Source organism: Orycteropus afer, unplaced genomic scaffold (genome assembly GCF_000298275.1).
Source record: "Orycteropus afer afer isolate SDZICR_OR568_19922 unplaced genomic scaffold, OryAfe1.0 scaffold00006, whole genome shotgun sequence".
In the NCBI taxonomy this organism is placed as follows: domain Eukaryota; kingdom Metazoa; phylum Chordata; class Mammalia; order Tubulidentata; family Orycteropodidae; genus Orycteropus; species Orycteropus afer.
Window position 1 is genome coordinate 27,980,132 of NW_006921593.1, and position 27,717 is coordinate 28,007,848.

Consider the following 27,717-nt stretch of genomic DNA (forward strand, 5'->3'; position numbering starts at 1 on the left):
CCCCCCCCCCTTTTTATTGTGTTTTGGGTGAAAATTTACAGAGCAAATTCACTTTATATACATCAGTTCACATACACTTTGTCTCATGACATTGACTACAATTTACCACAATGCAACAGCTTCCCTCCCACTTCCTCCCTATAGTTGCCTCTTCCCTGTGTCCTTCCCTCCATGCACTCCTGTCCCCTGAGCTGTCTCCCTGTGCATACACAGCTCTTCTGTTCTCCCATGATTGTTCTCTCCAAGGAGTATATCTACCTAGTGTAAATGTTACCCTCATATGCCTGTCTTTTGTTTGTTGAGCTGCCTTTTTAAATCTTCTATCTGGCTCTTTTACTTTTCTTTAGCTACAGTATGTTCAAGAGCCAGTTTCAGAGTCTCTTCTGGCATCCATTTTGGCCTTTCTTTTATTTCCTGTCTTGTAATGACGTTTTTCTTTCTTCATGTATGATGCCATCCCACTACTTGTCCGGTGTTCTTGCTATCATCCTACAGCCTGTCTGGTCTTCAATCATTAGCATTCAACACATCAAATCCATTCCTGAGACGATCTCTAAATTCAGGTGGGATATACTCTAATATTCAATGTATAGGTTGTACTTTGGCTCTCATGGACTTGTTTTCATTATCTTCAGCTTCAATTGTAACTTGCATATGAACAACTGATGGTCTGTTCTACAGCCAGCCCCTGGCTTTGTTTTGACTGATGATACTGAGCCTCTCCATCATCTCTTTCCACAGACGTAGTCAATTTGATTGCTCTGTGGTCACTCACCCGTTGAAGATGAGGTCCATATAAATATTTACAGTCGCCATTTATGTGGCTGAAAAAGGTATTTCCAAAGAGTAAGTCATTGGTCTTGCCAAATCCTATCATGAGATCTCTGGTGTCATTTCTATCACCAAAGCCATATTCCTCTTCAATTGATCAATCCTGGCATAGTAGATCATGTGATTGTTTGATTCAAAATGGCCTATACCAGTCCATTTCAGCTCACTAATGCCTAGGATATCGATCCTTATGAGTTCCATTTCATTTTTGACAATTTCCAATTTTCCTAGATCCATACCCCATACATTCAACATTTTGATTATTAATGGGTGTATTTTGAGTTATGCCACATCAGCAAATGAAGGTCCAGAAAGCTTTATTCCATTCATGCCATTAAGGTCGACTCTACTTTGAGGAAGCAGCTGTTCCCCGGTTGTATTTTGAGTGGCTTCTCGCCTAAGGGGCTCGTCCTCTGGTACTGTGTCACACAGCGTTACGGTGCTATTCATAAAGTTTGCACTGGCCAGTTTTTTCAGAATGAGATGGCCTGATCCATCTTCTTAGTCCATCTTAGTCTGGGAGCTCCACTAAAACCTATATCACTGACCCTGCTGATGTGTGAAATACCAGTGACATAGCTTCTAGCATCAGAACAACATGCAAGCCACCCCAGTGTGACAAAATGACAGGTGTGTGGTGGCTGGCGGGGCTAGAGAAGCCAGCAATCAAGCCCAGATAGTCTTACGGCAAAGCCAAGCCTTGTCTAGAGCAAGAGTTTGTAGAAATTGGTCTAGAGCAGCATGGAGTGTCTGCCTGGCATTTTGCTTACAACCACATCTAAGAGGTGGTTTCCTCAGCTCGTACTTCACACCGTGGATGCAGGAGGGCTTCATGGAAGAAGAGGCATTTGGGCCAGGCCCTCAAGGACAAGAGAGATATTCAAGAGGCAACAAATAAAGGGAAGGGCAGCAGAACTGACTGGAGAGGAGAGGCCAGTCTGGTGGTGTGGGGGCTGCACGCTTTCTTCACCCACTTTCTCTTTCATTTCAGCCTCAGCTCTGTGTCTGGTGCTATTTTAAGGGTTTCACCCGAATTAACTGACTTAATTTGCACAACCTCGGAAACAGTGGGCACAGTTATTGTGATTTTACACAGGGCCGCTAAACTGGAGCAAGGGGAGGCTTCCCTGGAGGCTGATCTTTTGGCTTCTGGGTCCTAGCACCCGCCTCTTTCTTCTCCCCAGGGCCCTCCATGCTGCCTTTGCCTAAATTCTCTGGGTTAATCAAGGTGGACAGGGAAGGGGTGAGCCCAGGAAGGGGCTATGGCATCGGGCGTCAGGGGGTGAAGAGAAGCCAGGGGAGATGGAGCAGAGATGAGAAGGATGCAAGGTGCCTGGGGCTGAAGGGGTGACACAGAGGTCAGGAGGGGCCAAGAGGACAGGTGAGGGGCCCAGGGGCCTGAAGAGGACCCCAGGGGGAAGTGGGTGCAGGAATAGCTCAGCTCCTTCCTCCGGTAGGGGAGCTCGGGCCTCGGGCTACCGGCTACAGGTGGATGGGGTCTTGGGTCCACTTGAAGGCACTGGCCTCCACCTAAGGACAGATGACGGTCCTGTGTAAGGGCAAGACACTCAGGGCCTGGTGGGCTCTGAATGGCAGGAGACAAGGGCATCTGAGCCTCAACGTTGCCCCACCCTGGCTGTCTGCCTGCAGCTACAATCGCTCCCCTTTTCCCAGGAAATCCCAAGGCACGGCCAGCTCTTCTTCCACATGGATCCTTGGAGGCGCCCCGGTGGCACAACAGCTAAGCTCTCAGATGCTAACTGAGAGGTTGGCAGTTTGAACCTACCCAGCAACCCTGTGGGAGAGAACGCCCTGGTGACTTGCTCCTATAAAGATTACAGTCAAGGAAACCCTACGGGGTGTTTTGACTCTGTCACACAGGGTTGCCATGAGTGAGAATTGGTTTCACAGTACCACCAGCCACTCCTCCTTCTGAAGGCTGGGCGATCTACTTCCATAGTGATCCCGCCTCGGAAACCCAAGGAGGGGTCGCTGTGAGTCGGGGCCCACCCGACGGCAGTGAGTTTGGTTTTGGTTTGAATAACAACATGGACCCTTAAGCAGCACCAGAGCTGTGCTGCCCAGAGTCTCTGGCTTTTCAACACGATGTCAGAGGCAAAGCCCCTCAGCCTGCTGACCCCCCACCTGTGTCTCCTCCGTCTTCGATGCAGACACCGAGAAACAAGGGCCGACAGGCCCAGTGCCAGGCACTGGAATGGAAGCCAACATTTCTCAGATACAGCACCAACAGTGGGATTCATAAAAGAAAAAATGATAAATCAGACTTTATCAACATGAAGAATGTCTGCTCTTTGAGAGACACTGGGAAAAGAATGAAAAAGCAAGAGTACTTTCTGATAAAGCCTTGTATTTAAAGTATATAAAACACTCTTGGGTATAATAACAAGAAAGCAAGCAGTTCAGTGACAAAATGAGCAGAAGATTTAGACACTTCTCCAGAGAGGACGTGCGGCTGGCAAGTATTCAGGTGGTAAGGCACTGAACATCACTAGTCATTGGGGAATGTGAATTAAAACCACAATGAGACACCACTACATAGCTATTAGACCAAAACCAAACCCACTGCCATCAAGTTGATTCCGACTCACAGCGCCCCTAGACAGCAGAGCAGAACTGCCCCGTAGGATTTCCAAGGCTGTAAATCTTTATGGAAGCAGACTGCCTCATCTTTCTCCCATGGAGTGGCTCAGCTCATGGGTTTGCACCATTGACCTCTTGGTTAGCAGCTGAATGTTTTAACCACTGTACCACCAGAGCTCCTTACACAGCTATTACCCACTGCCATTGAGTAGACCCTTTTGAACAGAGTAGAACTGCCCCATAGGGTTTCCAAGGCTGTATCTTTATAGAAGCAGTCTCCTTTTTCTCCTGTGGAGCAGCTGTTGGGTTTGAACTATTGACTTTTTGGTTAGCAGCCAAATGCTTCAACCACTATGCCACCAGAGCTCCTCTTACACAACTATTAGAATGCCTAAAATTAAAAATATTGACCATATCACATATTGGTGGGGATGTGGAATAACTGGAACTCTCACACAATGCTGATGGGAATATAAAATCATGCAACCACTTTGGAAGATAGTTTGACAATTTATTAGAAAGTGAAACATACACTTATCACCTGACCCAACCATTCTACTCCTAAGTATTTACCAAAGTTAAACAAAAACATGTGTCCAGGCAAAGACTAGTACATGGATGTTCATCACAGTGTTATTTACAATAGCCGAATACACCAGTTGTGGGATGTCCGTATGATGGAATACTACTCAGTTATTAAAAGGAATAAACTACTGATATATTGGCCCCTATCTGCCCTTCAGATCTGGAATTGAACCCACACCTGTGGTTTCCAGCTAAACAAAAGACAGGCATATGAGTTGAACATTTAGCTCAAGTAGATATACTCCTTGGAGAGAACAATCATGGGAGAAAGAAGGGCTGCTTATGCACAGGCAGACAGCTCAGTGGGCAGGGGTGCATGGAGGGATGGACACTGGGGAAGAGGTAACTATGGGGAGGAAGTGGGAGGGGAGCTGTTGCATTGTGGTAAACTGTGGTCAATGTCATGAAACAAAGTATGTGTGAACTGCTGTATGGAAAGTAAATTTGCTCTGTAAACCTTCACCCAAATCACAAAAAACAAAACAAAAAAAAAACAAAAAAAAACTACTGATATATGCTACAACATAAATTAATCTCAAAATAATGCTGAGCCAAAAAAGTCAAACCAAAAGATTACATACTGTATGATTACACTGTATATATACGTGTGTGTGTGTGTGTGTGTGTGTATGTTTAGAAAAATGCAATCTCATCTAAAAGACAGAAGGATTGATGATGTCTAGAGATGGGGTCGGGGAGGAGAGGGATTACTCAGCTCTCTAGAGGACTTGCGAGCAATGGACAAGTCACTACCTTGATGGCAGTGACATCTTCCTGGGTGTATGCATTTGTCAAAATGCATCACATTGTACACTTTAAATGCACACGGCTGATTGTATGTCAATTCCACTTCAATAAAACTGTTAAAAGGAAGAAGGCTAGGATGCAGCCCTGCCCAGGGAAGCTTGTGGTTTGTGGGGAGGGCAAGCTCGAGGCCTCACTGTGGCCACGGTCAGGAGTGCCCGGCAGGGTATGGGGAACTTGACAATGGGGAAGTCAAATTTACCACCAGGATCCCAAGACTCCAGGCAGCCTGGCATCTCCTGGGCTTGTGAGAAACACCCTGCCCAGGTGACTCACATTAAAGTGGCAGTGTATGCCAGGCCCCAGCAGGACCCCTCAGGCCAGGCCCCAGCCCTTCCTGCCCCTCGGAGGCCAGCAGCCAGACCCCACGGTGCATCTGTGCTTTGTCAGGGACATTAAAGCACTGGGAGAACTGGGGCAGGGAGGGGGCAAGAAAGGCCTTCTGAGGAGCTACAGCCATACAGAGACCAAGGGGGCAGAGCCACGGGAGGGACCAAGCGCATGCTTGACGGCCCCAGGGACAGGAGACGGTGCTGTTCACAGAGGATGGGGTTAGGCAGCTGCTCACCTGGGAGGTCTTGAGCCATGAACTGTGGGAGGAATGAAGGTGGCAGGACAGCAGAGACATTCCAGGAGTGGGGTGCCAGCCCCTCACCCCACCCAGCTAAGCCTGCTTGGAAAACTCCACACCTGTCCTGACTGACCAAGAAAGCTTCTAGCAGTGCAGTGAGAGCCGGGCTTAGATGCCCCTCCATCCCATCCTCCAGGGATGGAGAGACAGACCAGTCAACTCTGACTCAAAGTGACCAATGGCAGCAGATGTGCCCCACAGCAGAGTGAACAAGGAGAGTGGTCCCAGGACAGGCGTAAACTGAGTGCAGGCGTTCAATGCCTGCCTGTCCCCACTCTAGGCAGCTGGTCTTTCTGTCACAGGCCGTTTTTATTAGCCAAACTACTGTGCAGGGAGACAGGGCCATATATTTCATTACCAGCCAGACTGAGCTTCTAAGAACTTTATTTAACTGCAACTATGACCTTGAACGGGAGCTCTGGTAGCATACTGGCTAAGACACTTGCCTGCTAACCAGACGGCTGGCGGTTCAAACCCACCAGCCACTCCTCGGAAGGAAGGTTGGGCAATCCTACTTCCATAGTGATACTGCCGAGGGGTCGCTATGAGTCGGGGCCGACTCGACGGCACATAACAACAACAACATGACCTTGAACTTTCTGGTCTGCTGCTGCCATGCTTATCCAGTGGTGGTGGTGACCTTAGAAACCTTGACAGGACCTTGACCTCAAGACCAAGGCTGCTGGTAGGTCTAGTCCACCAGCAGAGCCAAGTGACTGGACTCTGGACACTGACATAGGTGTTCCTGGTATCCTTTTTGTCCTGCCCTGGGTCTACCCAAACTTTATTGCCACTTCTGGGTTCCCCAGCCACCTGGTCGCATTGTCACCTCTCTTGTCCCCTTCTAGGTGTTACGGATTGAACTCCCCAGAAAAGGTGTACGTGTGTGGGTGGGAGGGAACTGTTTCAGAATGAAACATTTGAGAACCAGAGTTACAGAAACTGTGGCTGAAGGTGGCTTTATTATTTTTTAAAAATTTTATTGTGATTTCGGTGAAAGTTTACAGAGCAAATTCACTTTGCATAAAGCAGCTCACATACACTTTGTCTCATGACATTGACTGCAATTTCCCACAATGCAACAGCTCTCCTCTCATTTCCTCCCCAAAGTTACTTCTTCCCTGTGTCCTTCCCTCCCATGCACTCCTGTCTCCCAAGCTGTCTCCCTGTGCATACACAGCCCTTCTATCTTCCCATGATTGATCTCTCCAAGGAGTGTATCTACCTAATGTACATGTTCAGCTCATATGCCTGTCTTTTGTTTGGCTGGAAGCCATAGGAGTGGGTTCAATTCCAGACCTGAAGGGCAGCTAGGGGTCTCACTGGTTCCTTCAGGCTCTATCAGACCAGCAAATATGGTCCCTTTTTTTTTTTAAATTATTTTTTTATGATTTTGAGTTCTTTCCCACATTGTTCTCCTACTCTATCCAGGATTTCCTGCATAGATTCCCCTTTGGGTGGTTGACAGTGGTAGCCAGGCACCATCTAGTTCTTCTGGTCTCATAGTTGTATAGGCTGAGGATCACATGGTGTACCAGTCACTCAGACTAATTATTTCCATGAATCTTTGGTTTTCTTCATTCTTCTTTGCTCTGGATGAGGAGACACCCATTGTTGCATCTAGATAGCCACTTGTAAGCTTTTAAGATCCCAGTTACTACTCGCCAAAGCAGGATGTGGAACAGTATTTTGTGTAGTATGTTATGCCAGTTGAGCTTGATGTCCCTTAAGGTGGCTTTTTAATTAATACTTTGTTTTTGGTGAATGTCTACACGACCCGACCCACTTCCCTTTGGAATCACCAGGCATGATGGTTGGCAACGCTAGTTATGTTCTTCACATTATGTAATGTCTTGTAATTCCTGTTCTAGTCTCTCCACTCCCATTAACTGAGACTCCTCGGCCCCTAATCTTCCCTTCTATGTTTTAAAACAGCTGATGCCCATTTGGTCTTACATAGATTTTTAAAAAAAAAAAAAAAAAAAAAAACAATACTCAGTGGTGACGATCTTTACTCTTTGAGCCAAACTGTTACTTAGTTTAAAGGTAACTTCAAGGGATAATTTCAGTTCAAGGTTGGAATAGTAACTCAGGGCCACAGTCTCATGGACTCCAGACTCCACAGGTCCAGTAAGTCCGTACACGTTAAGAATGTGAAGTTTCGCCCCACGTTTTTCTCCCTTTCTATCAGAATCTATCTACTGTGTCATAAAGTGGTTTTTGAAGGAAGGTGGGAACGGTATGACATATAAAACTCTAGCAACAATCCTAGGTCCCAGCAACCAGGGCCATTGTTTTTGTAATAAATCCTTTGGTTGCCAGTAACTAACATCCAACTTGGAGAATCGTAAAGACAAAAATAAATAAAGGGTAGGATTTATTGGCTGGGAATCAGCAGAAAAGGACAGGGTGTTGCTGACACCATGTCCCCCAGGGACTCTGCCCGGCAATCATGTGGTGAAACCCATGTGAAATGATCACTATAGCTTAGTAAGCACAGGTAAGCTCGTGTTTACCTTGCTTATTGGGTGAGCCACCCCTGCCGGCCGTTATCATCTTGGCTTTACCGTCTGGAGAAGGAAAGGGGTTCGTCCTCTCCAGCTTCCATCCAAACTCTCGAGGGCAGGGCCGGTTGACATAAGGTCATGGAAGATTCCAGAATCGGAGTTCCCATTTGGACTACACAGTGAGAGTGTAGGAGGGTACATGGGACCCCAAACCTGGAAGAGGTAAGCCTGGGCATGGCCAAGGCCCATGGGGGCATCACTGTGACCAGGACACCCCAATTTCTGATAGCTACGAAAAGCCAGGCACAGGTTGGATGACCCTCACAGGTTCAGCAGAGACAGCTCCATGATGCCTTGAAGCCCAGTTTCGGGATGGTGTGTGATGTCCCTTACATTGTGTGAACATCTTCCCTCCGCAGCTTCCAGAAACACCATGTGGCCGAGGCCTTCCCTGCCTGCTGTGGTCCTGAACCTGGCTCAGTGGATGATTCTCCTCGGGTCATGGTGTTGAAATGCCCTCCCCCTCCCTTCTTCCCCTCTGTGAGCAGCCCAGAACAACAAACATCCGCTGCAGTCTCACCTTGACCCTGGGAGGTCTGGGAATTGGTCATGGCCTTCCCGTACTCCCAGCCCCAGCCGCCCGTCCTAGCATGACACAGTGATTGACAGCAGAGTCCCCTTCCCTCACTGTGAGCCCTCAGTGGAAGTCTCGCACGTGTTGTTCCACCCGACCATGGCTCCAGGCCCCTTGAAGAGGGACGCTCTTGGCGGTTGCTGGTGGGGGTGGCGTCTGGAGCTGTGATGATCCCTTGCCAGGGCCCTGCTCCCCAGTCTCCCAGAGCCCTGGGCTTAGCGGCAGACTCATTGGGCCCTGCCCAAGGCTCCCCCAGCTCCGCCCCTCTCCTCACTGGGCCTGAGTCTCTTGTCTCCTCTCAGTGGCTGGATGCTTCGTGGGCCCACACACCAGTCTGTCACAGGCCCAGGTGGCCAGAGTCCCTGGGTGAACCCAGCTGGGATCCTGCTCCCAGGCCATCAATCTATCCTTATGCCTATGGGTCTCCCCTGAAGCCGGACAAGCCTTTTGATCACACAATTCTTCTCATGGGGCCCCAAGAGCTGGCATTTGGCCTCAGGATGGTGATGGTGTCCCCAGCTTAATGTTGGCCCCGTTTGTCCTGTTCTTTTGCCTTTCACACAGGTATTATACTGCCCGTCACTCCAGGGTCTCCGGCCTGCCCCTGTAAGTCATTGGACCCCTGTCTGGTTTCTCCCCAGAAGTTCAAGCCTGGCCTGGGCCTCATGGGAGGACCTGTGAGTCTGAGGAGAGTGTCCCCATGTATCTCCTGCTCAGTCCTGGCCAGTGCTCCCTGACACAATGTCCAGAACACCACATCCTGGGGGTCTAACAATCCGTCCTCACTGCCAGGGAGCTGGGCCCCACCACTGAGGATGGGCAGCCAGGAGCAGCCCTACCTGTACATCAAGCAGGGATGTCACAGTGGCGGTGTGAGCACAGGCAGTGTGCCAAGCAGGAAGGTGATCAAGAAACACCCAGGGTAACCAGACGTGGCCCATGGTTATCATGTAACCCAGCAAGAAAGGCTCCAGGCTGGTTCCTGTGAGGTGAAGGGCCGGAAGTGAAATGACCCTGGCATTTTGGGCCAACGCCAAAGACGTGAGGCTATGCAGAACGAGACGCAGGCCTGGACTTCCGAGCAGCTGCCTGTTCGCCCACTGCACGGGCTGCCCTTTGCGTTTTCCATTCTCGGGGCAACCGCTGCCCTGTTCCGCCCACCTGCCCTGTGATACTCCACCCAACGCTCTGTCTCTGAGGCTGTACCTCCAGGTATGCCTTCTGCCCGTGCGCGCTGGCAAACGTTGGACAATTGACCCTGGAGGGGAGGGCAGCTCTGCTTTGTAGTGTCTGCCAACTTCTGTGGTCAAATACCCTCCCCTGTGAGCCTTGGTGATGCAGTGGTTAAAGCACGTGGCCGCTAACCAAAAGGTTGGCAGTTTGAACCCACCAGCCACTCAGCTGGAGGAAGATGTGGCAGTCGGCTTCCAGTACAGATGACAGCCTTGGGAACCCTATGGGCATTTCTATTCTGTCCTCTAGGGGCGCTGTGAGTCAGATTAGACTCAACAGTGGTGGGTTTGGTTTGGAAATACTCCAGCCATGGCTTGTTGCAAGCTACCAACAAAGTCACTGAACACAAAGTAACAACCACTGTATCTTATTCCGGCCTGGAGACACAAGATAATAAACTGCAATGGACAGTCGTAACATGGTGAATACTCCGGAAAGAACGAGTATTGAGTAGGTATTACCTCTTTTTTCAATTGTGGTGGAAATACACATAACAAAACACTATGTCATCACAACAGTTTCTCCATGTACAACTCAGTGACACCAATCCCACCTCAAGCTGTGTATGCATTCTCACTGGTCTTTTACACGTCACTCCGCCACCATTAACATAAGCTCAGGGGCCCCCTAAACAGAAGCTTCTCCCTTTCTGTTCCCTGCCCCCTGCTAAGCACCAATGATCCCTGGTTTCTGCATATTTGCTGATTCTATACGTAACACATGTGCTGACTTGGCTTAAGGTTCATCCGTGTGTGATGTGCACCAGGACTCACTTCTCTTTATGGCTGAGTAATATTCCATTGTGTGTATAGACCACATCGTGTGTACCCCTTCATCTGCTATTTCAGCTGTTCCCACCTTTCGGTTATGGTAAAAAGTGCTGCAATGAACACTGGTGTATATACAGGTTTCTGTTTGTGTTCCAGCCTTTACTTCCTTCTGGTGAACTTTGTCTTTACTATAATTTACTTAATTGTAAGTTTATCTAAGGTAAGTTTTGGTCATGGCCATGTTTAAAACCAGCTTGCGGGCATTGTTCACAACAGCTGAAAGATGGGAGCAACCCAAGTGCCCATTGCGGGATGAATGGCCAAGCAAACTACAGGACCTACACACCATGGAATACTACACAGTGTTAAAGAATAGCAATCAATCTGCCAAACATTTCCTAACACAGATGACATGACACTGAGTGCAATCAGTCAACCACAAAAGGACAAGTACTATATGAGACCACTACTGTAGAAAATCAAGAAAAGGTTTTACACACAGAAAGAATCATTCTTTGAAGATTAGCTGGGGTACGAGGGGAAGACAGGGTAAGTCACTAACTAGAAGGTAGATGTGCATTAACTCGGGTGAAGGGAAAGGCAAAGTCCTAAGGGGGAGCTCAGCACAAAATGCTCAGGGCATGGCAGACACTGGAGGAGGACAAGATTAAAGGCAATGGAAGTAAACAGCATCCCATACCCAATCGTGCAAGAACAGTAAAACCAAGCATCTCGGAGGAGATACACAGACAGATATTCAAGCTGAAAAGGGGTGGGAAGGAGAATGGGACCACACCCATGAGTGTACACACAGGTTTGACAGAGGGCATTTCTGCTTCTGTATTCACACGTGCTGCAAATATATCCATGAATACAGTCGAGCACACAGGGGCAAAGCAAAGTAAGGAAAGCGTCTTAGCCATAACCAGACACCCTGAGGGAAGGAGTCACTGGGCCTGGGGCACAGCACCGTAGTCTCGGGGGACATACAAAGTCCATAGAGACAGTGTTCCACATGGTACCTTGGTGAGTAGCTCTGGGGTCTTAAAAGCTTGTGAGCGGCCATCTAAAGTGCAACTACTGGGCTCTCTCTGTCCAGTGCAAAGAAGAGTGAAGAAAATCAAAGACACAGGGACAGTCTGTCCAAAGGACCGGTGGACCATGTTAACCCCAGCCTCCACGGCCCTGAGACCAGAAGAACTAGATGGTGCCCGGCTACCACTGCTGACTGCTCTGAAAGGGATCACAACAGGAGGTCCCGGATAGGGTGGGAAAAAGATGTGGAACAAAACTTAAAATCCACAAAAAGACCAGGATTACTGGTCTGATAGGGACTGGTGGAACCCTCAAGACTATGGCCCTTAGACACCCTTTAGACCTGGAACTGAAGTCACCCCCATGGCTCAACTTTCAGCCAAATAACAGACAAGACTACATGGTGAACAATAACACCAGAGAGGTACACACTCATTAGAACAATCAACCATTCAAAAAATTAAAAGTAATCAACTTTTTGAGATCAAAAGGGCAGCATTTGCCCAGGAATATTCCTGGAAAATTATCAATCAGCTCTGGAGAGCTGGTCCAGGCTGGCTTCCTTACACCACTGCTGCCGGCCCGGGCACCAGACCCCTTGCTCCCAGTACCCTCAGGGTCCCTTCTCCGTGGCCTTTGCTCCAGCCTCCCCTCTTTGAGCTCATGCCACCAACTAGACCCACTCTCCCTTCTCTGGGATGTCCCCCTTTGGCCTGTCACCCAGCTGGCTACCTTTGCCTTTCCTGGTGCCAGGCTGACCTCTGGCCCAGGATCCCTGAGGATACTGTGGTCTCATTCGTCTCTGAAGCTCTGACGATGGTGAGTGTCTTCATGTCCTACTTCCAGGTGGGGGAGCAGGTATCCCTGCCTTTGTGCCCCACTCCCAGGTCACATGCCCCCGCCTTCATGCTTCACTCCTGGGTCGCGGAGCACGTGTCCCTGCCTTCGCACCCTGCTCCTGGGTGGGCAGAGCATGTGTCCCTGCCTTTATGCCCCACTCCCGGCCCACGGAGCACACGCCCCTGCCTTTCTCTTCGCTGGAGACTCTCTCCCACACCAGCCTCTCTTAGTCTCCACCCCCATCTCTCAACTTCTTATTCCTCCAGTCCCCTTCATCCTCTGCCAGGTATCAACGGAGATTTATGGAAACGACTCTGAATGGATCTCTCTAGAACTTTCCTCCCAGTTGTACAACCACCTCCTGGAAACCAGCCCATCCCTTCCATCTGGGGCTGATGCTCTGGCCTGTATTGCAGCCATCCTCAAAGGCCAGGAATTCTCCGTAGAAGATGGGTAACCACTTGAGGGCCAGGGGGACTGTGTTTCCACATCCCAACACAGAGCAGCCCCCCGGGAAATATTTGCTCAATTGAATTATAATGGGAAGTTATTCTGCAGTGGAACCATCCTTGAAAGATCTAGTTCAAAGAAGTAAGCCCTGCCAACTTTCCATGTGTTAGATTGTTGCAGAAATGCCCCAGTTTGTTCAGGTTCTTTGTACCCACATCACTGGGTAGCGCCCTTCCTTACAGACTGTGGTCTTGGCCATGTGACTTGCTTTGGTCAATGTGTGACAAGAGCAAACATGAGGCAAGAGACTTGAAAAGCACTTGTGCACTGGGGCTTGTCTCTCTTATTACAACTGGAATCCTGAGACCACCAAGAGAATGAGCCCAAGCTGGCTTGCTGGAGGATGAGGGGCCTCATGGAGGAGAGGCAAAGGCCGCAACCAACAGCCATGTGAGTGAGGCCTTCACTGGTCCTCTGATCACGGATGCACAGCTTAGCTTAGCCAAGCCCAGTGGAAGAGGCCCACAGCTGAGCCCAGTCTCCATTGCTGATCTGTATAATTGTAAGCTGATAAACTGTGTTTGAAGCCACTAAGTGTGGGGGTTCATTTGTTATTTATCAGAGCTAAATGATACACTCCTTAGCACAACTCACCACAAACAGCGTCTGCGGGAGAAAGGTGATCAGGCAAAGCCTGTACCACAAGGCTGTGCTATGTGGCACACAGGAGGGCCAGGAAGAAGGCCCCAAAGTCCTTCTCCATCAGAGCAGGACCAGGGTGAGTGAAGGGGGAATCTGCTCTGTGTACAAATGTAAGGGGCACCCCAAACCTCAGCAATGAAAGGAAACAGGATTAACTGCAAAATTAAAAAACAAAACAAAACAAACAAACAAACAAAAAACCTCAAGTTGGCAGTCTGTGGCCTGTGGGTCAGCCACCTGTTTTGTAAATAAAGTTTTACTGGAATCAAGGGCTGGGATTAGGATTAGCAAACAGGGTCAGGTTTTATCTTTATCAACAAGTTTGATATTTTGGTTACCATTTTTTTTTTTTTTTGGTATTAATCTTGTTTGTTTGTATATTGAACTTTTTCAGTTATGGAAAATTCCTTTGCAGCATTATGCTCCTTGTCAAGCCTCAGGATCCAAGCTGTTGCCAGACGCTTACGCTCTGTGGTGAAGGAAGCCATGAGGACAAATATTTCTCAGAAGAGATTGTGGGGCATGCAGTAACCAGGGGTTGGGGTCAGCTTCTAGAGGCAGAAGGAGTCACAACTGTCCCAGAGGCCTGCCATCTTTCAGAAATTCCAGACTTGGTTGGTGGCTATTGGTAGGGTCCATGGGCACATCTCACAAACCATCTGATTAGATGTCTAAAATGCTTTGGTTTCTTTGTGTATCTGATGTTTTTTTAAAGAGATTTTTCAAAAACTGTGGTAAATATATATGTAACAAATAGTCACCCACATTCTTCACGTGTACAGTTCAATGACGTTGCTAGTTATGGATGTTTCACATACAGCCTTGGTTCCCTTGCCGCAGCCAGTAGAGGGCTGGAATGTGTCTTAGAGGAGGTATCTCTCCCTCAGCACTGGAATGAAGAGCGTGAGCTTGGAGAGGGCTCTCCCAGGGCGTGGTGCAGGGGCGGGGTAGTCACTCTCCTGAAGATCCACACGGACAACGCCTAAAATAGCAGTGTGTATTTTGACCCTGGTGGACACTCATCTAAAGACTACCTTTTCTTTTCCTCAAAGGAAATGTAAAAATCAGACTTTAGTTCATTCAGAGGCCTCCAGGAAGAAACAGCAGTTACCTGCATATGGGGGAGACTCTGGGTTGAACCTGGGTGCTTCTACCACCACGACTGGATCTCTGGAGACTGGAGACGGGGCTGCTGCCCAGCCAAGCGGGGGAGGGCTGAGCAAGCCCTCGGCATCTGAGGAATCTGAGGGAAAGTGCCTTTACTGGGGGGAGAACGGGAGAGAGCTTTCCACCACACTTCTCTGCAATCAGCCTACAGCTTCCCAAAGGTTGACCCTGAGGTGATTCCATTTCAAGGATCCAGTCTCTGCGATTCCTGTCTGTCCACATCAAGAGTCCTGGAGACCCCCAGATGGACGAGCACTCATGTTTTCGTTTTGTGCCTTTGAAGTCAAGCCAGGAGTCCAGAAGGCGCTGGAGGTGACAGGTCCAGTAGGGTATGGACCATGTTCTCCACAGCATTCTTTCCCAACAACAGAGGGGCTCACAGACTTCCAGAAAATGAAGGCGTGGCTACCGGGGCTGCTGCTGTGGTCACCAGGCCACTTATGCACGAGAGTTGTACCACCGAGAACTCACGAGGTTCACCCAGCATCCCAGCCCTCGACGAGCTTTCGATCCTCAGCTTCTCGTGGGGCCACGAGGCCTCTGAAACGCTCTTCCATTTCCCTCCTCTGCCTGATCTCCGGAAGAGTCTGAAGGCCTCTGGAAAGTGTGACGCGTACTCTTCACATGTCCCCACGTGAAGAACTGATGTCCCACCACAGGGCAGACCAAGGGTTGGGGGACAGCACTTACCTTTAACCTGGTTTCCGTTTCTCCTTTACACACCCACCCACACACTCACAGATAAAGTACATCTAAATAAAGATGAGTTTTATTTCAGTTTCAAGAGAGGATCAGACCCTGCTACAAGCAGCTTGGGAATGTTCAGCATTCCTTTGCCTATTGGCTCTGAAGGTGAATGCCCTTCCTCTTGGTTTATGACAGGGACTCTATCAGCCTCAGCAGGGCTTTATCTGGTCTCCCCCAGGGGCATTAGACCAGGGTACTATTTACATTCATGGTCTTTATTGAGGCAACAGGGCTTTCACTGGTGGACCTCCTGAGGCTTTTAAGACACTTAGGCTGCTTTGAAGAGACCTGGCCTCACATATTTACCTGATTTTAAAAGAGAAAGAAAATACAAAATGGGCTGTTCCTGAGTTTCTCTTATTCTAGATGCCTTGTTTCCTCCTAGTCGGCTTGGAGAGAAGGGCTGGTTTCCATGGAGGCTGCCCTGGTCAGCAGTCTCAGAGAGGTCCACTCTCTGGCTGAGGAACTAGCTCCCAGGCGCCTGAGACGGATACTGGCTCAGGCTTGCTGGTGTGGCCCTAGCCCTCCTCATAAGAGATGCACAGGGGCTCGCTGGTTTGGTCTCGCATCCGGTTAGATGCTGGTGAGGCCCAGGGTGGTGGAACCACCCCTCTCCTCTTCTGTGTGTGTGAAGGGTGGTAAGGAAACTCCCTGGGTCTACCACCACCCTGGCCAAGGAAGGGCAGCTGAAGTGTCTCCTCAGTCCTCCTGTGGCTGTGCCCAGCCCAAGGAGAAAATGGGGCTGAGTGCTGGGGGTACTGGTGGCCTGGCTTTGGGGCTGCCTGGAGAGCTGCCCTGCTCCGCGCCCTCCCCCCTCGCCTGGTCCCCGCACAACGGTGTCCCTTCACAGCTGCCACCTGCAGCTTCTGCTGCCGAGGGAAGCTGGCTGGTCCTCAGGCGACGTGCTGGTGACACCCGCAGAAAGAAGCTCTCTTTACTTCCTGAGGGACTGGCTGCCTGGAGAAGAAAAGTCAAAGAGATGCCAGCTCCACACGGCCTTGTACAGAGCCCCTCTGTCCCACACAGTCCCTTCTTTCACCCTGCTCATGTGCTAACCGGATAGAGGGACCCCCCTGCCCCAGGTCACCTGCACCGTGCCAGGCCCTTCCTCCCCGGAAGCAGGCTGCTTGGGGTGGGTGGCTTGCTGAACTTTGCTGGCAGATGCTCAGGTGTTTGTGGAATCCCCAGGACACATAAACCCCCCGCTCTCTGTGCAGTGACCCTGGCAGCCTGGACCGTACTGTGCTCTGGCCAAGTGGCCGGCCAGCCCCCGGCTCCTGGGGCGTTCTATTATCCTTAGCAGAAGCCCCCTGACCCCGGGCAGCCTGGACTGGCCGAGGATCTGCCTGTCTGCTTGTCTCCTGGCCAAACTGCCGCTGTGCTTGCCGGTACTTCCTGTGGGCCCGTGTGAGGAAGCAGCTTGCCCGGAGCTGCGGGGTGGGAAACAGGGCTGCACTGGGGGGCCACACTTCCACCCAGCGGGTCCCCAGCTGGCCATGGGTCCAGGGTCATGTCAGGAAGGGAGGGGGCAGGGAGGCTGCGGACAGCAGGGGCATCACAGAAGTGCGAATATCCTGAGTGTGACTGGCTGTGTTCTGCCTGCCGTTCCTTTGTCCGGCTTCCCTGTGGTTTTCTCTTATTTTTAGCACAGCCCTTTAGAAAGGGCCAGGCTCAGTTGGGGAGTGGGGCGCGGCGCACTACTGGCTGAGGCTGGGAGGAGACAGAGCAAGAGGGAGCCCACCTTCAAGGGTCGGCATGTGTCTATTAGGGTTGGGGCCAGGTGGCAGGGCTGATCACAGTGGATGGGGCCTGTGATGGGACTCTGCCTGGCAGAGTCGCAGCCCTGACAGTTGGGGTGTGTATGTGTGTGTGCGCGCGTGCGAGTGTGTGTGTGTGTGTGTGTGGTAGTGTTGTATCTGAGTGGACTGTTGCAGGGTCTCACTGTCAGCTCCTGTATAAGTGGAGGCCACTGGCTACTTAGTAAGCTGGGAAGATGAATGAATGGCCACTAGGGCCATGGTCTCTGGAGAAGGGACCAGGCCTCTTCCTGCCCACCTGGTGGACACACAGAGGGGCTCCTGGGTTTGAATGGGGAAGCAAAGGCCCACTGCCGTGACTGCCGACTTACCCTGCAGGCCTCGGGTGGAGAGGGCGGTGGAGCCGGGGCGACTGGCCTGCTGGGGGCCGCACCAGGAGAAGCGAGGGGTTGGAGCCGAGGCCTTCACCTTGGGAGGGTTCAGGTCCAGGGTCTCTGGGGTGTGAGAGGGCCGAGGCTGGCGGGCGAAGGCTGACGTAAACTCCCTAGAACACAATGTGCAATTATGTCACAGCTACGAACAGGTTAGGAGTCACCTCAGGCAAAGAAGGAGATGCCCTCATCCTGGCCACTAGTAGATGCCAGACAGGCACGGTCCTAGTCAAGGAAAATCCACTGCCTCCGAGTCAATCTGACTTATAGCGACCCCCCTTGGCTTTCCAAGGCTGTAAATCCTTACAGAAGTAGATTGCCTCATCTTCCTCCCGTGGAGCAGCTGGTGGGTTTGAACCATGCTGGTTAGCAGCCAAATGCCTTACCCACTAGGCCACCAGAGCTCCTCCCAGGCAAGGAGCCGGCAGCAAAAATCCCTGCCTCCTGGAGCTCCTAGGAGCTCTGGTAGCATAGTGCCTAAGGCACTTGACTGCTAACCAGACGGCTGGCGGTTCAAACCCACCAGCCACTCCTCGGAAGGAAGGTTGGGCAATCTACTTCCACAGTGATACTGCCTGGGAAACCCAAGGAGAGGTCGCTATGAGTCAGGTCTGACTCGACAGCACATAACAGCAACAACAACCAGAGCTTGAGAGATGGAGGGCAAGAAGACAAAGCAGGGAAGAGACAGGGGTTTGGGAGAAGATGAGATCTTTGCAGAGGGTGGCCGGGGAAGAATAATGGTCCCCAAGAATGCCTCACCCCAATCCCCCAGACTTCTGAGGATGTACTAGACCCGACGGTCCTCCTGATCCCATGTCTACCTGGGACCTTTGACTGTGACGCTATCTGCACTGTAATCATGTGGAAATAAGCTTGGTCTGGGCCAGGGTGGGCCTGCCTCTCATGCTGGTGTCCTTACAGAGAGAGGGTGATTTGGACCCTGACACATGACAATGGAGGCGGAGTCAATGCGCAACAAACTAAGGCCAAGGACCGCCAGGGACCACCAGAAGGCAGAAGAGGCAACGGAGGGCTCTCACCTTGAGCCTCTGGAGGGCACGGCCCTGGCCACCCCTCAACTTCAGACTTCTAGCCTCCAGAACCATGAGAAGAAACCATTGTGCTTAAGCCACCCAGCCACCAATGTGGTCACTGGTCACGGCAGCCTCAGGACACTAACAGACATGGCAAGGGCGGATCGAGGTTGTGGACGGAATTAAGGCTGCTGGGCAGCTGACTTTAAAACAGGGAGATGTTCCTGGGTTATCCGGTGGGCCCATTGTAATTCCAAGGGTCTTTAAAAGTAGAAAGGGGGCGGTGCAGGAGAGGAAGTCAGAGGGAGTGTGACCACAGGAGAAGGGCAGGGAGAGACGCAACCTGCTCGCTCTGAAGGTAGAGGAGGGGCCACAAGGAATGCGGGCGGCCAGGAGAACCTGCAAAAGACAAGCCAAGGTTCTCCCCGTCGGGAGGGACACAGCCCTGCCCTTAGACACCTTGCTCTTAGACCAGTGAGCCTGTCAGACTTCGAACCTGAAAGGTAATAAAGGTTCTTAAGCCACTAAACTGGAGGTCATTTATGTCAGGAGCAAGAGGGAACTCGTTTTAGACAGGGTACCCAGGCGACACTTCCCTGAGAAGTGGCATTTAACTCCCACACAAGCCCTCGAGGTTGGGATCACGATGCCCATTTTGCACATGAGGGGTCCAAAGTCCAGAACGTTGCCAAGGCTGCACACAAGACAAGCAGGGAGCAAGGCCACGATTTGAACCTGGTGGGATCTTACGACCAGCCGGCCTGTGGGTCACCACCCCTGATAAGCAGAGACTGGGTGGTGGAGTCCTGGAGCCACTCCCTACCAGTGGTGTTGGAGGTGGGGTCGGCTCTGCTACCTCACGCCCCCAGAGCTGAGCTGTGCTTACGCCCAGTCCTTCGCCTGCCTCAGTTTCTCTGTGCCCACTGTCCCGGCCAGGACTCTGAAGATGCAGCGGCCTAGTCTGCAGCCCAGAGGCAAAGGCCCTCCCTCATGTGTCCTTGTCACACCGAATGAGCTAACACAAGAACCAGCTCAGCTCCATAAACGACACATCCCTCCTTCCCTCCCGAGTCTGTGGACAAGGCTGTCCACAGCTGACGCACACAGACACTGTGAACTTGGGGAGTGAGGGTCCCAGACAGGACAGGTCATGCTGACAGGCTGCAGGATGCTCCCTGCTGAGGGACTCCTGGAGGACTCTGGGGATACTGCGCTGGGGGTCAGGTGTGGGTGTGCGGGTGTGCAGAGCCTCATGGGTCTGGGGTTCCAGGCCTAGCTCCCCACTTTCTCCTGGTCACTGAGTGCCTGAGTCCCTTCTTGTACTGGGAGCTGAGTTTGTTCATTTGTGAGACAAGGGACACTGTCGACACACTGGTTGTGAACATTCAGTCCCGCTGACGAGAGCTACAGCTCTGGGGAGGGGGACCTGGGAGGATGTTGCGACATACTTCACTCGATTCATTCCTTATTTCTATATGATTTTTTTTCTTTTTTTACATTGAGAATGTTAATTAGAGAAAAAATAAAACTTACAACATCTGAAAATTTCCAAATTTAAATTTAGGAAAAGAGTGACATAAAAATGACCCAGACTTCAGTTGAGAAGCCTCTGATACAGGACAAAAAGGAAAGGGGGAGGTCAAGCCTTTGATGTTTTAGGGGAACCTTTGACAGGAACCCGGGAACACTGTCCCTGTGAACAATGGCAGCCACCACTGGCAGTGGGAATGGTGGGGCTTAGCCCTGGCTTACCTGAAATGTCCTCACCACACGATCCTAGGATGGGAGGGGGGCCGTGGGGGAGGGGAAGAGGGAAGTATCGGCTGCCTGGGAGCCTGAGCTCGAGGCATTGAGGGACCCCCAGGGCAGGGCACCAGAAGAACTCCCAGGCACTGAGGGGCTCCCAGGGCAAGGTGCCAGGAGAGATGGCAACTTCACAGAAGGGCACCTTCTGGCTAATGGGCACAGCTGGGCAGCATGGTCAAGATGCAGGTGCCGGTGGGGGAGTTAGCTGGGTGGGCCAGTGAGGGGGCCAGGTGATGGGGTCAGCAGGAAGCAGAGGGAGAGAAGGGGTGGCGCCTCAGAGCCCTGGAATGGTAATCTCACAACCCAGGGGTAACCAGAAAAGGACACCAGCCTTTTGGAGAGCAATTTGGCCCCAGGAGCCCTGGCGGGGCAACAATGAAGTGCTCGGCTGCCCACGGAAACGTTAGTGCTTTGAGCCCACTCAGCAGCTCCGTGGCTGAAAGATCTGGTGATCCGTTCCTGTAAAGGCCACAGTCCAGACAACCCTATGGGCAGTTCTCCTGTCACAAGAGGCTGAAAAATCGACGCAAGGGCGTCTAACACCAACACTGAAGCCCTGAGGAGGGGCCTCCCTTCGTCCGAGGACACAGCCTAGGTGGTTGAGGACAGAGCACTGTCAGGCAGGGCTCCCTGGCTGGCTCCTCCTGGGGTTTCTCCACAGAGTTCCAGGGTGCTCCAAGCCCTGTGAGGTCTCGGGGACACTAGGCACGCTGGGCAACCGTCCCTGGATGTTAAGAGGCCATAGCACGGGGCCTCTGGGAATGGGGGCAGCTCTGCCCTCTTGGGGACTGCTCACCTCCCCCACGGGGTGGGGGGCCCCGTGCCTGGGGAGCTCGGCGGCCTGGAGCCGGAACCAGGAGCCGGAGCGGGAAATGGCAGAGCAGAGCAAGCATGGGGCAAAGTCATTTAAGATTGTTGTTGCTGTTGTTGTTGTTGCTGTTGTTGTTGTTGTTGCTGTTATGTGCCCTCGAGTTGGATCCGACTCACAGCCACCCCTCCTTGGGTTTCTGAGGCGGTATCACTATGGAAGTAGATTGCCCAACCTTCCTTCCAAGGAATGGCTGGTGGGTTTGAACTGCTAGCCTTCTGGTGAGCAGTCAAGTGCCTTAGGCACTACGCCACCAGAGCTCTCATTTAAGACTTAGAACAAGCCAAAGAGCACGCGGCCTGGGGGCTGGGAAAAAGCTGAACCGCTGTGTAAGCGACCTGGGTGGGGCGGCAGGGCCCGCAATTGTTTAGCCAGCTGGTATTATCTGGGCTCATCAATAGGAACCATTGTGTGGGAGGGAAGGGCAATAGGGCCTCTCGGACATTTAATCTTGGAGCGTTTGGAATGCTGCTGAGTCATAATCCGCTGTGCATGGCAGGCAGAGGACCCAGGGCGCCGTCCCCAGCCCCAGCCCCTACCCACTGTAGGCATGAAGGTCAGATCCGAGCGGCCTGTAGGCTGCGGCCAGGCTCGGGCCCCTGCTGCAGAGGTTCATCATGGTTATAACACAACCAGAAGAGAGGCGTGTGTCTGGGCGTGTCTGTGTGCGTGCGCTCGTAGGTGTGTGTGCACGCACAGGTGCAGGCAGGAGAAGAGAACACACCCGAAGCAGGCAGGTGTAAAGCACTAACAAAGCAGCCCACACGTGCACACACCTGTGCACACACCTGTGCACGGACCCGTGTGCGCACCGCTCCGTGGCCTCCTGTTTTAATCTGCAGTTTCTTTGAGCTGGATACGCTGTGTCCCTGGGAGCCACTGTGTCTCCTTCTGGGACGAAGGTGACGTATGCACACTACTTGAAATCATTCTTTCTTATGTTAAGAACCACAATCTGCAAAGAACCACCTAGTGTGTGTGTGGGGGAGACCAGGACCTCATGCCTTTGCTCTAAGCCCAGTGGGGGCCAGGGCTGCCAATGTGCATGTGATGTTCTGGTGGCTGGGGTCGCATCTGGGCCCCGAAGCCCATCCTCTCATCTGTCATCAGGCCACAGAGGGGATATCCAGGCACATGCCCTCCCCATTGGCCAGGGCTGCTCTGGGAGTCACAGGACTACAGGACAAGACCTGTGCCAGCAAAGTGGGGTCTCAGTGGACGGTGGGTGGGTGCCAGGAAGGCTATGTGAAGTGCCAGTGGGACAGCCTGTGAGTGTTCTGAAAGGCAATGGCCGGGTACCAGTCCTGCACGTTCCAAGGCCCAAGTCAGCCCTGTTGGCCTGGGCACAGCGTTTCCTGGGAGGGCTCCCTCGGCTCTGCGGGATAAACATGAGTTTATAGCCTGGGCTCAGGGTCTCTCCCCAGGGAGGCAGTGCCAGAGCTCCTAGGAAGCTGATCCCGCTCAGAAAACAGCAGCCAAGGTGCAGGGTGGGATGCAATTTCACAGCCAGATCAAATGCTAGAAGCCGCAGGGCAAAGCTTGGGCACACAAGACCTAGAATGCCCTGAGAGTGGGGTTAAGCCCTCAGCGCTTCCACTCAGGGGTGGGTGGGCCCCGCTGCCTAGCTCCTCTTGCAGGGGTGGGGTGGGGCAGGGAGTCCTAGGGAAGCCCTGGGGACATGTGCCCCCACCAAAGCCATGCAGAAAGCCTGCTCTGGGCCAGGAGCTGGGAGCTCATCACAAATGCTGTCCACGTGGTCTGGTCTTTGGGGGCAGTACAGAGACTGCCTCGGACTATAGGACAAGCGTGGGACTCATGGCTCTGCTCAAGAGCAGAGGGGCACTGTCAGGCTGTGTTGGGGTGTGTGATCTGGCTTTGGGGTCAGGTGGCAGGAAGGGCTGAAGATGACTCAGGAAAGAGGATGCCAGCAGGGGTCCAGAGCCAGGTGGGGAGCAGAGAGGGAGAGGGGACAGGAGCCCTCCCTCCTCCCCTCCCCTTCCTCACAGGAGCTCCCCAGAAATTCAAGTTGAGTCATTACAGGAAGGTGGGTGTGGCTTTGGGCATGTGCACCCCAAGCAGCTTGGAGGTCCAACTGGAGAGCCCAGTCGGTGTAGCAAGGGGGATGCCTCCAAGAGCAAGAGGCTTCATGACTCCTGCACCCAGGAAAACAGTGGTTTCTGGGAAGGGTTGCCCTGGCAGCCAGCAGCCTGAGGGCTGGTTTGGCCTGCATAGACCAGGAGAGGGCCCAACGCTGGGGCCATAGGGGGCTCTCTTTCTCTCTCTCTGTTGGTTTCAGGAGGGTAGCCAGAACCACAGCACCCCCCAAGCACCAGGGGGGCCAATCCCAGAGCTCCCCTTCAGCAAGGCTGAGGCTGGGCAGGTCCAGGAGGTGGTTCCTGGCCCGAGGCCCCAGTGCTCTCTGCCCACCCCCTTCTCCAATGCCGGTTAGCGATGTCCAGCCCTGCCCCATCCCAAAGGCCCTGCTCAGACCACTCCCTCCAGCTCAGCCCACACAGCTCTGGGGCCACTAGGACCTCCCACCCCTTTACTCAGGCTCTACTCCCTGCCCCTCGCCCCCATCAATCTGTGTGCTGACCACGGCAGCAGGGGCAACCCTGCTTCTAAGAGAAGGGTCCTGGACTTTGGCCCCTGCAGTCCCGCCTTCCTCTGCACCCCTTCTCTCCTGCTGGCTCAGTCTGATTTTCTCCTGGTTCTTCCTGCCCTTTCTTGATCCCAGTGACATTTCCAGGCAATTCTGTGGCCTCTGGAAGGGAGCGGGCATTCATGTTTCTGTGGGGTTTCCACCTCTTGGCAGGAGTGAGAGGCAGTGGGAAGGGCAGAGCCTTATTCTGAGGAAGGGGAAGGGTGGGAAGGTCAGCTGAGGATGGATACCTGTTGGGGTGGAGGTTGCAGGCCTGAGGCCTGGAATCAACTCTTCCAGGTCTTACCTGATCCCCCAGGCCCCAGGGTCAGACCTGCTCATCTTGCCAAGGTCATCTGTGACCTGGGGGACATGGGGCCAGCTGCTCACTGCTTCCCCCTTCTATAAGAGCTGGGGGGGATGGGATGCCAGGCCAGTCGCCATATCACCATTCCTCCCTTCAGACTCCAGGTTCCACTACTTGAGACACTCTCAACCTGCACTAGCCCAGCACTCAGTCACATCCCCCTTGAGGTGACTCAGAGTGGTGGCCAGGAGGAAGGGGTGAAACAGCCGTGCTTGGTGGTCAGGACCAAGGGGGTCTACTCCCATCTGAAAGAAGGGGCGGGCGTCCTAGATTCTAAGACCCCAGGGCCTCGTCAGGGCCAGGCTGGCCTTTGGGAGGCGAGGACCAAGAACCCTCTTTGGCTGTGTTTTGGGGGCTGATGGCGGAGCCAAACCACCTTACTAGGTTGGTCTCCTCGCACTCACTTCCTCCTCCCTACCCCACCTTCTCTAGAAGCGAATAGCTACCCCCAGGTCACCCCGCCATGCCCCTCAAACACGCTCACCTGGAAAACCAGGTGCCGTGGCGTCGATTCTGACTCCTGGCGACCCCACGTGGGTCAGAGTAGAACTGGGCTCCGTAGGGTTTTCTGTGGCCGATTTTTTGAAGTAAATGGCTAGGCCTGTCTTCCAAGGTGCCTGTGGGTAGCCTTGAACCTCCAACCTTCCTGTCAGCAGCTGAGCACATTAACTGTTACCCATCTGCCCCACCCAGAGGCATCTATTGCAGGTCCTCAGCAGTTCCTACACTCGCCCTCTGGGCACGTTTGCACGTTCTTCAAGTCTGCGGTTTCCGCACTGCAGGTCCCCTCCCCTTGGGGCCTGGTGCAGCTGCAGATTACCAGATGTGGGGGCTACTCCCCCGGTGCCACCCTCAGACCCAGCCAGATGTTCCCTCATCCTCGGCAGGGCCTCCAGGCCTCAGGCATCTCTCTCTGCATCCATGGGGCTCTGCCCTCACCAGGGCATCCCACTGAAGCCTCATGACTCCCTACCTGGTGGTCTCTCCACTGTCCGGGTCCTGGCTAGAGGCCCCTGCAGGGGGCGGGCGAGGCTCTTCTCGGGGTCCTGCCGACCACCACTCTCCTGGCCTGGCGTCATGGCGGGCTGTGGGGAGGAGAGAGAGCTCAGTCCGTGTAGCAGGGCCCGGGGAAGATGCCCCTGACTGGGCCGACACGGAGCCAGGTAGAGCGGGAGCCTGGCCGGGGCCTGACCCTCCAGTACGAAGGGGACTGTTGACTGTGCAGCCTGGGTCCTGTGGGCAGCGTCACCGAGGTGCAGGAGGACCCACAAAACCCAGAATTGTCTCCCCGTACCATCGCCAGGACAAGGAGCCTGGACGCACACTCAACAACTGTTACTTGTTTATCAAAAGTTTACATTTTATGGAGCGCCTGTGCTTTCATTAACCCAGCAACCCCCAAGGCAGGGCTCCCGTCACCATGAGCTGCCCGAGGCGCCCTGGCCCACCTTCCACACCCAAACCGAACCAGCGCCATTGGGTCGATTCTGACTCACAGTGCCCTCACGTGTTTCAGAGCAGACCCATGCTTCACAGGGTTCACACAGCCGGTTTTTCAAAAGCAGATCCCAGGCCTTTCTTCTGGGGCATCTCTGAGTGGATTTGAACCTCTTGGTTAGTAGCTGAGCACTTAACCATTGGTACCACCCGGGGCCTCTGGCTTCAATCTGCCCACAGGTGCCAGGAGATGCCCAGCCCCAACGAGGGGACTTCTGGGGAAGCCCAAGCAGTCACACAGGCGACCTGCACAGCAAAGCCGACAGGGGAGAAGCTCCCCCAAGGGGCTGGGAAGGCAGTGAAGGGCTCGCTCTCCATTTCTGTATTTCCAACGACAAGGACTCCTTCTCCTTTGGCTCCGTGTCTCTTTTCTTCCTGTTTTACAAACAAGGGGTCCACATGGAGGCCAGCGTGGGCTCCCCAGGGGGCAGGAAGGTGGGGACACAGAGGGCCAGGAGTAGGGAGGAACTAGGCTGAGTTCTCCTCAGACCCTCTGAAGTCTTGTTGGTTCTATCACCAAAGAGCTACACCCCCCTTTCCTCCCGCCCTCCCCCCATTTGCCACACTGAAGCCTTTCAAGGTCCCAACAAAGAAAACCAGACCCAAGGTTAGAGAAAGGGGCTGGATGGAGGAGGGATCAGGGCATGCCTCCACCCCCAACAGGCTATCAGACCCATGATAGAGGCAGGGGCAAGATGGGGGACAGCACAGGGCTTGGGCCCCTGAACAAGGGACCAGACTGAGCTGGACTGGGGCTCACGCAGGCTGAGGAGGCCCCGAATATGGGACCAGACCCATTGACAGAACCAGGAGCTGGACTGGGGAGTGTGCAGGGTGCAGGCCTTCAGACAGGGACCAGACCCGCTGTTTTCCCACCTGTTTATTCACTTTGCACAGCCAGGCATTTTAGCTCCAGGGTCTGCTGGTCAGGCATGTGATTTGATCTTCAAGATAGTTTTGGTTGATGAGGAAATGAGAATAACTTTGCTCAGGCCGGTGACTGAAAGCATTCGAAGTCGCACTCTCGGCTTTTTCCTTTGGGAACTATTTCCGTTTGGCTCTAGGGGCTGTCTGGCTTGAAGAGAATGTCCTTTGTGGCCTTGCATTCAACTGACCACGTGGTCTGAGGGTCCCACAGGCTCTCCTAAGGAGTTCTACCTGAGTGTTGCCTGGGTACAGTGCATGCTGGGGGCTCGCAGAAGAAGGAAAAGTACAAGTCGAAGAATAAGGGTCCTCCCTTCTGTTCTTTTGGAATTTATTTTTCATAACGTGTCACTCATTGTAAATTGTCTCTTTGAAAAGTCAGTAAATCTAAGAGGAGTCCTCAACATCTAAGAAGCAGCTATTGGTCTCTCCCTGGAGCAAAGAAGAGTGAAGAAAATCAAAGATGCATGGAAACAATTAGTCCAAAGGACTAATGGCCCATGTGAGACCAGAAGAACTAGATGGTGCCCAGCTACCCCTGCTGACTGCTCTGAAAGGGATCACAGTAGTATTCCTGGATAGAAAAGGAGAAAAATATGGAACAAAACTCAAAATCATAAAAAAGATCAGGTTTACTGGTCTGATAGAGACTGGTAGAACACTCTAGACTATGGCCCTTACCTTTCAAGCCTGGAATTGAACTCACCTTCTTGGCTCAATTTTCAGCTAAATAATAGACAGGACTACAAGGTGAACAGTACCACCAGGCAGGTACATACCCCTTAGAAGAATGAACCAGAGGAGATCGAAAAGGCAGCACTGGCCCAGGTAGAAAGCTCAGAAAGCAGGGAG

The 27,717-nt window shown here is 52.6% G+C and overlaps 1 protein-coding gene across 1 annotated transcript in view; it reads right to left on the minus strand.

Annotated features, from left to right (window-relative positions):
* B3GNT7 (UDP-GlcNAc:betaGal beta-1,3-N-acetylglucosaminyltransferase 7) overlaps positions 1–25,523 on the minus strand; it is a 50,760-nt gene extending 25,237 nt beyond the window's left edge. Inside the window, exons 1-3 of the mRNA XM_007943844.1 lie at positions 25,418–25,523; positions 23,475–23,589; positions 17,666–17,838 (exon numbers count right to left, since the gene is read on the minus strand). Coding sequence (XP_007942035.1) covers positions 17,666–17,838; positions 23,475–23,589; positions 25,418–25,523 — 394 coding nt within the window. The remainder of the gene's footprint in view (positions 1–17,665; positions 17,839–23,474; positions 23,590–25,417) is intronic.
* Between the last annotated feature and the right edge of the window lie 2,194 nt (positions 25,524–27,717).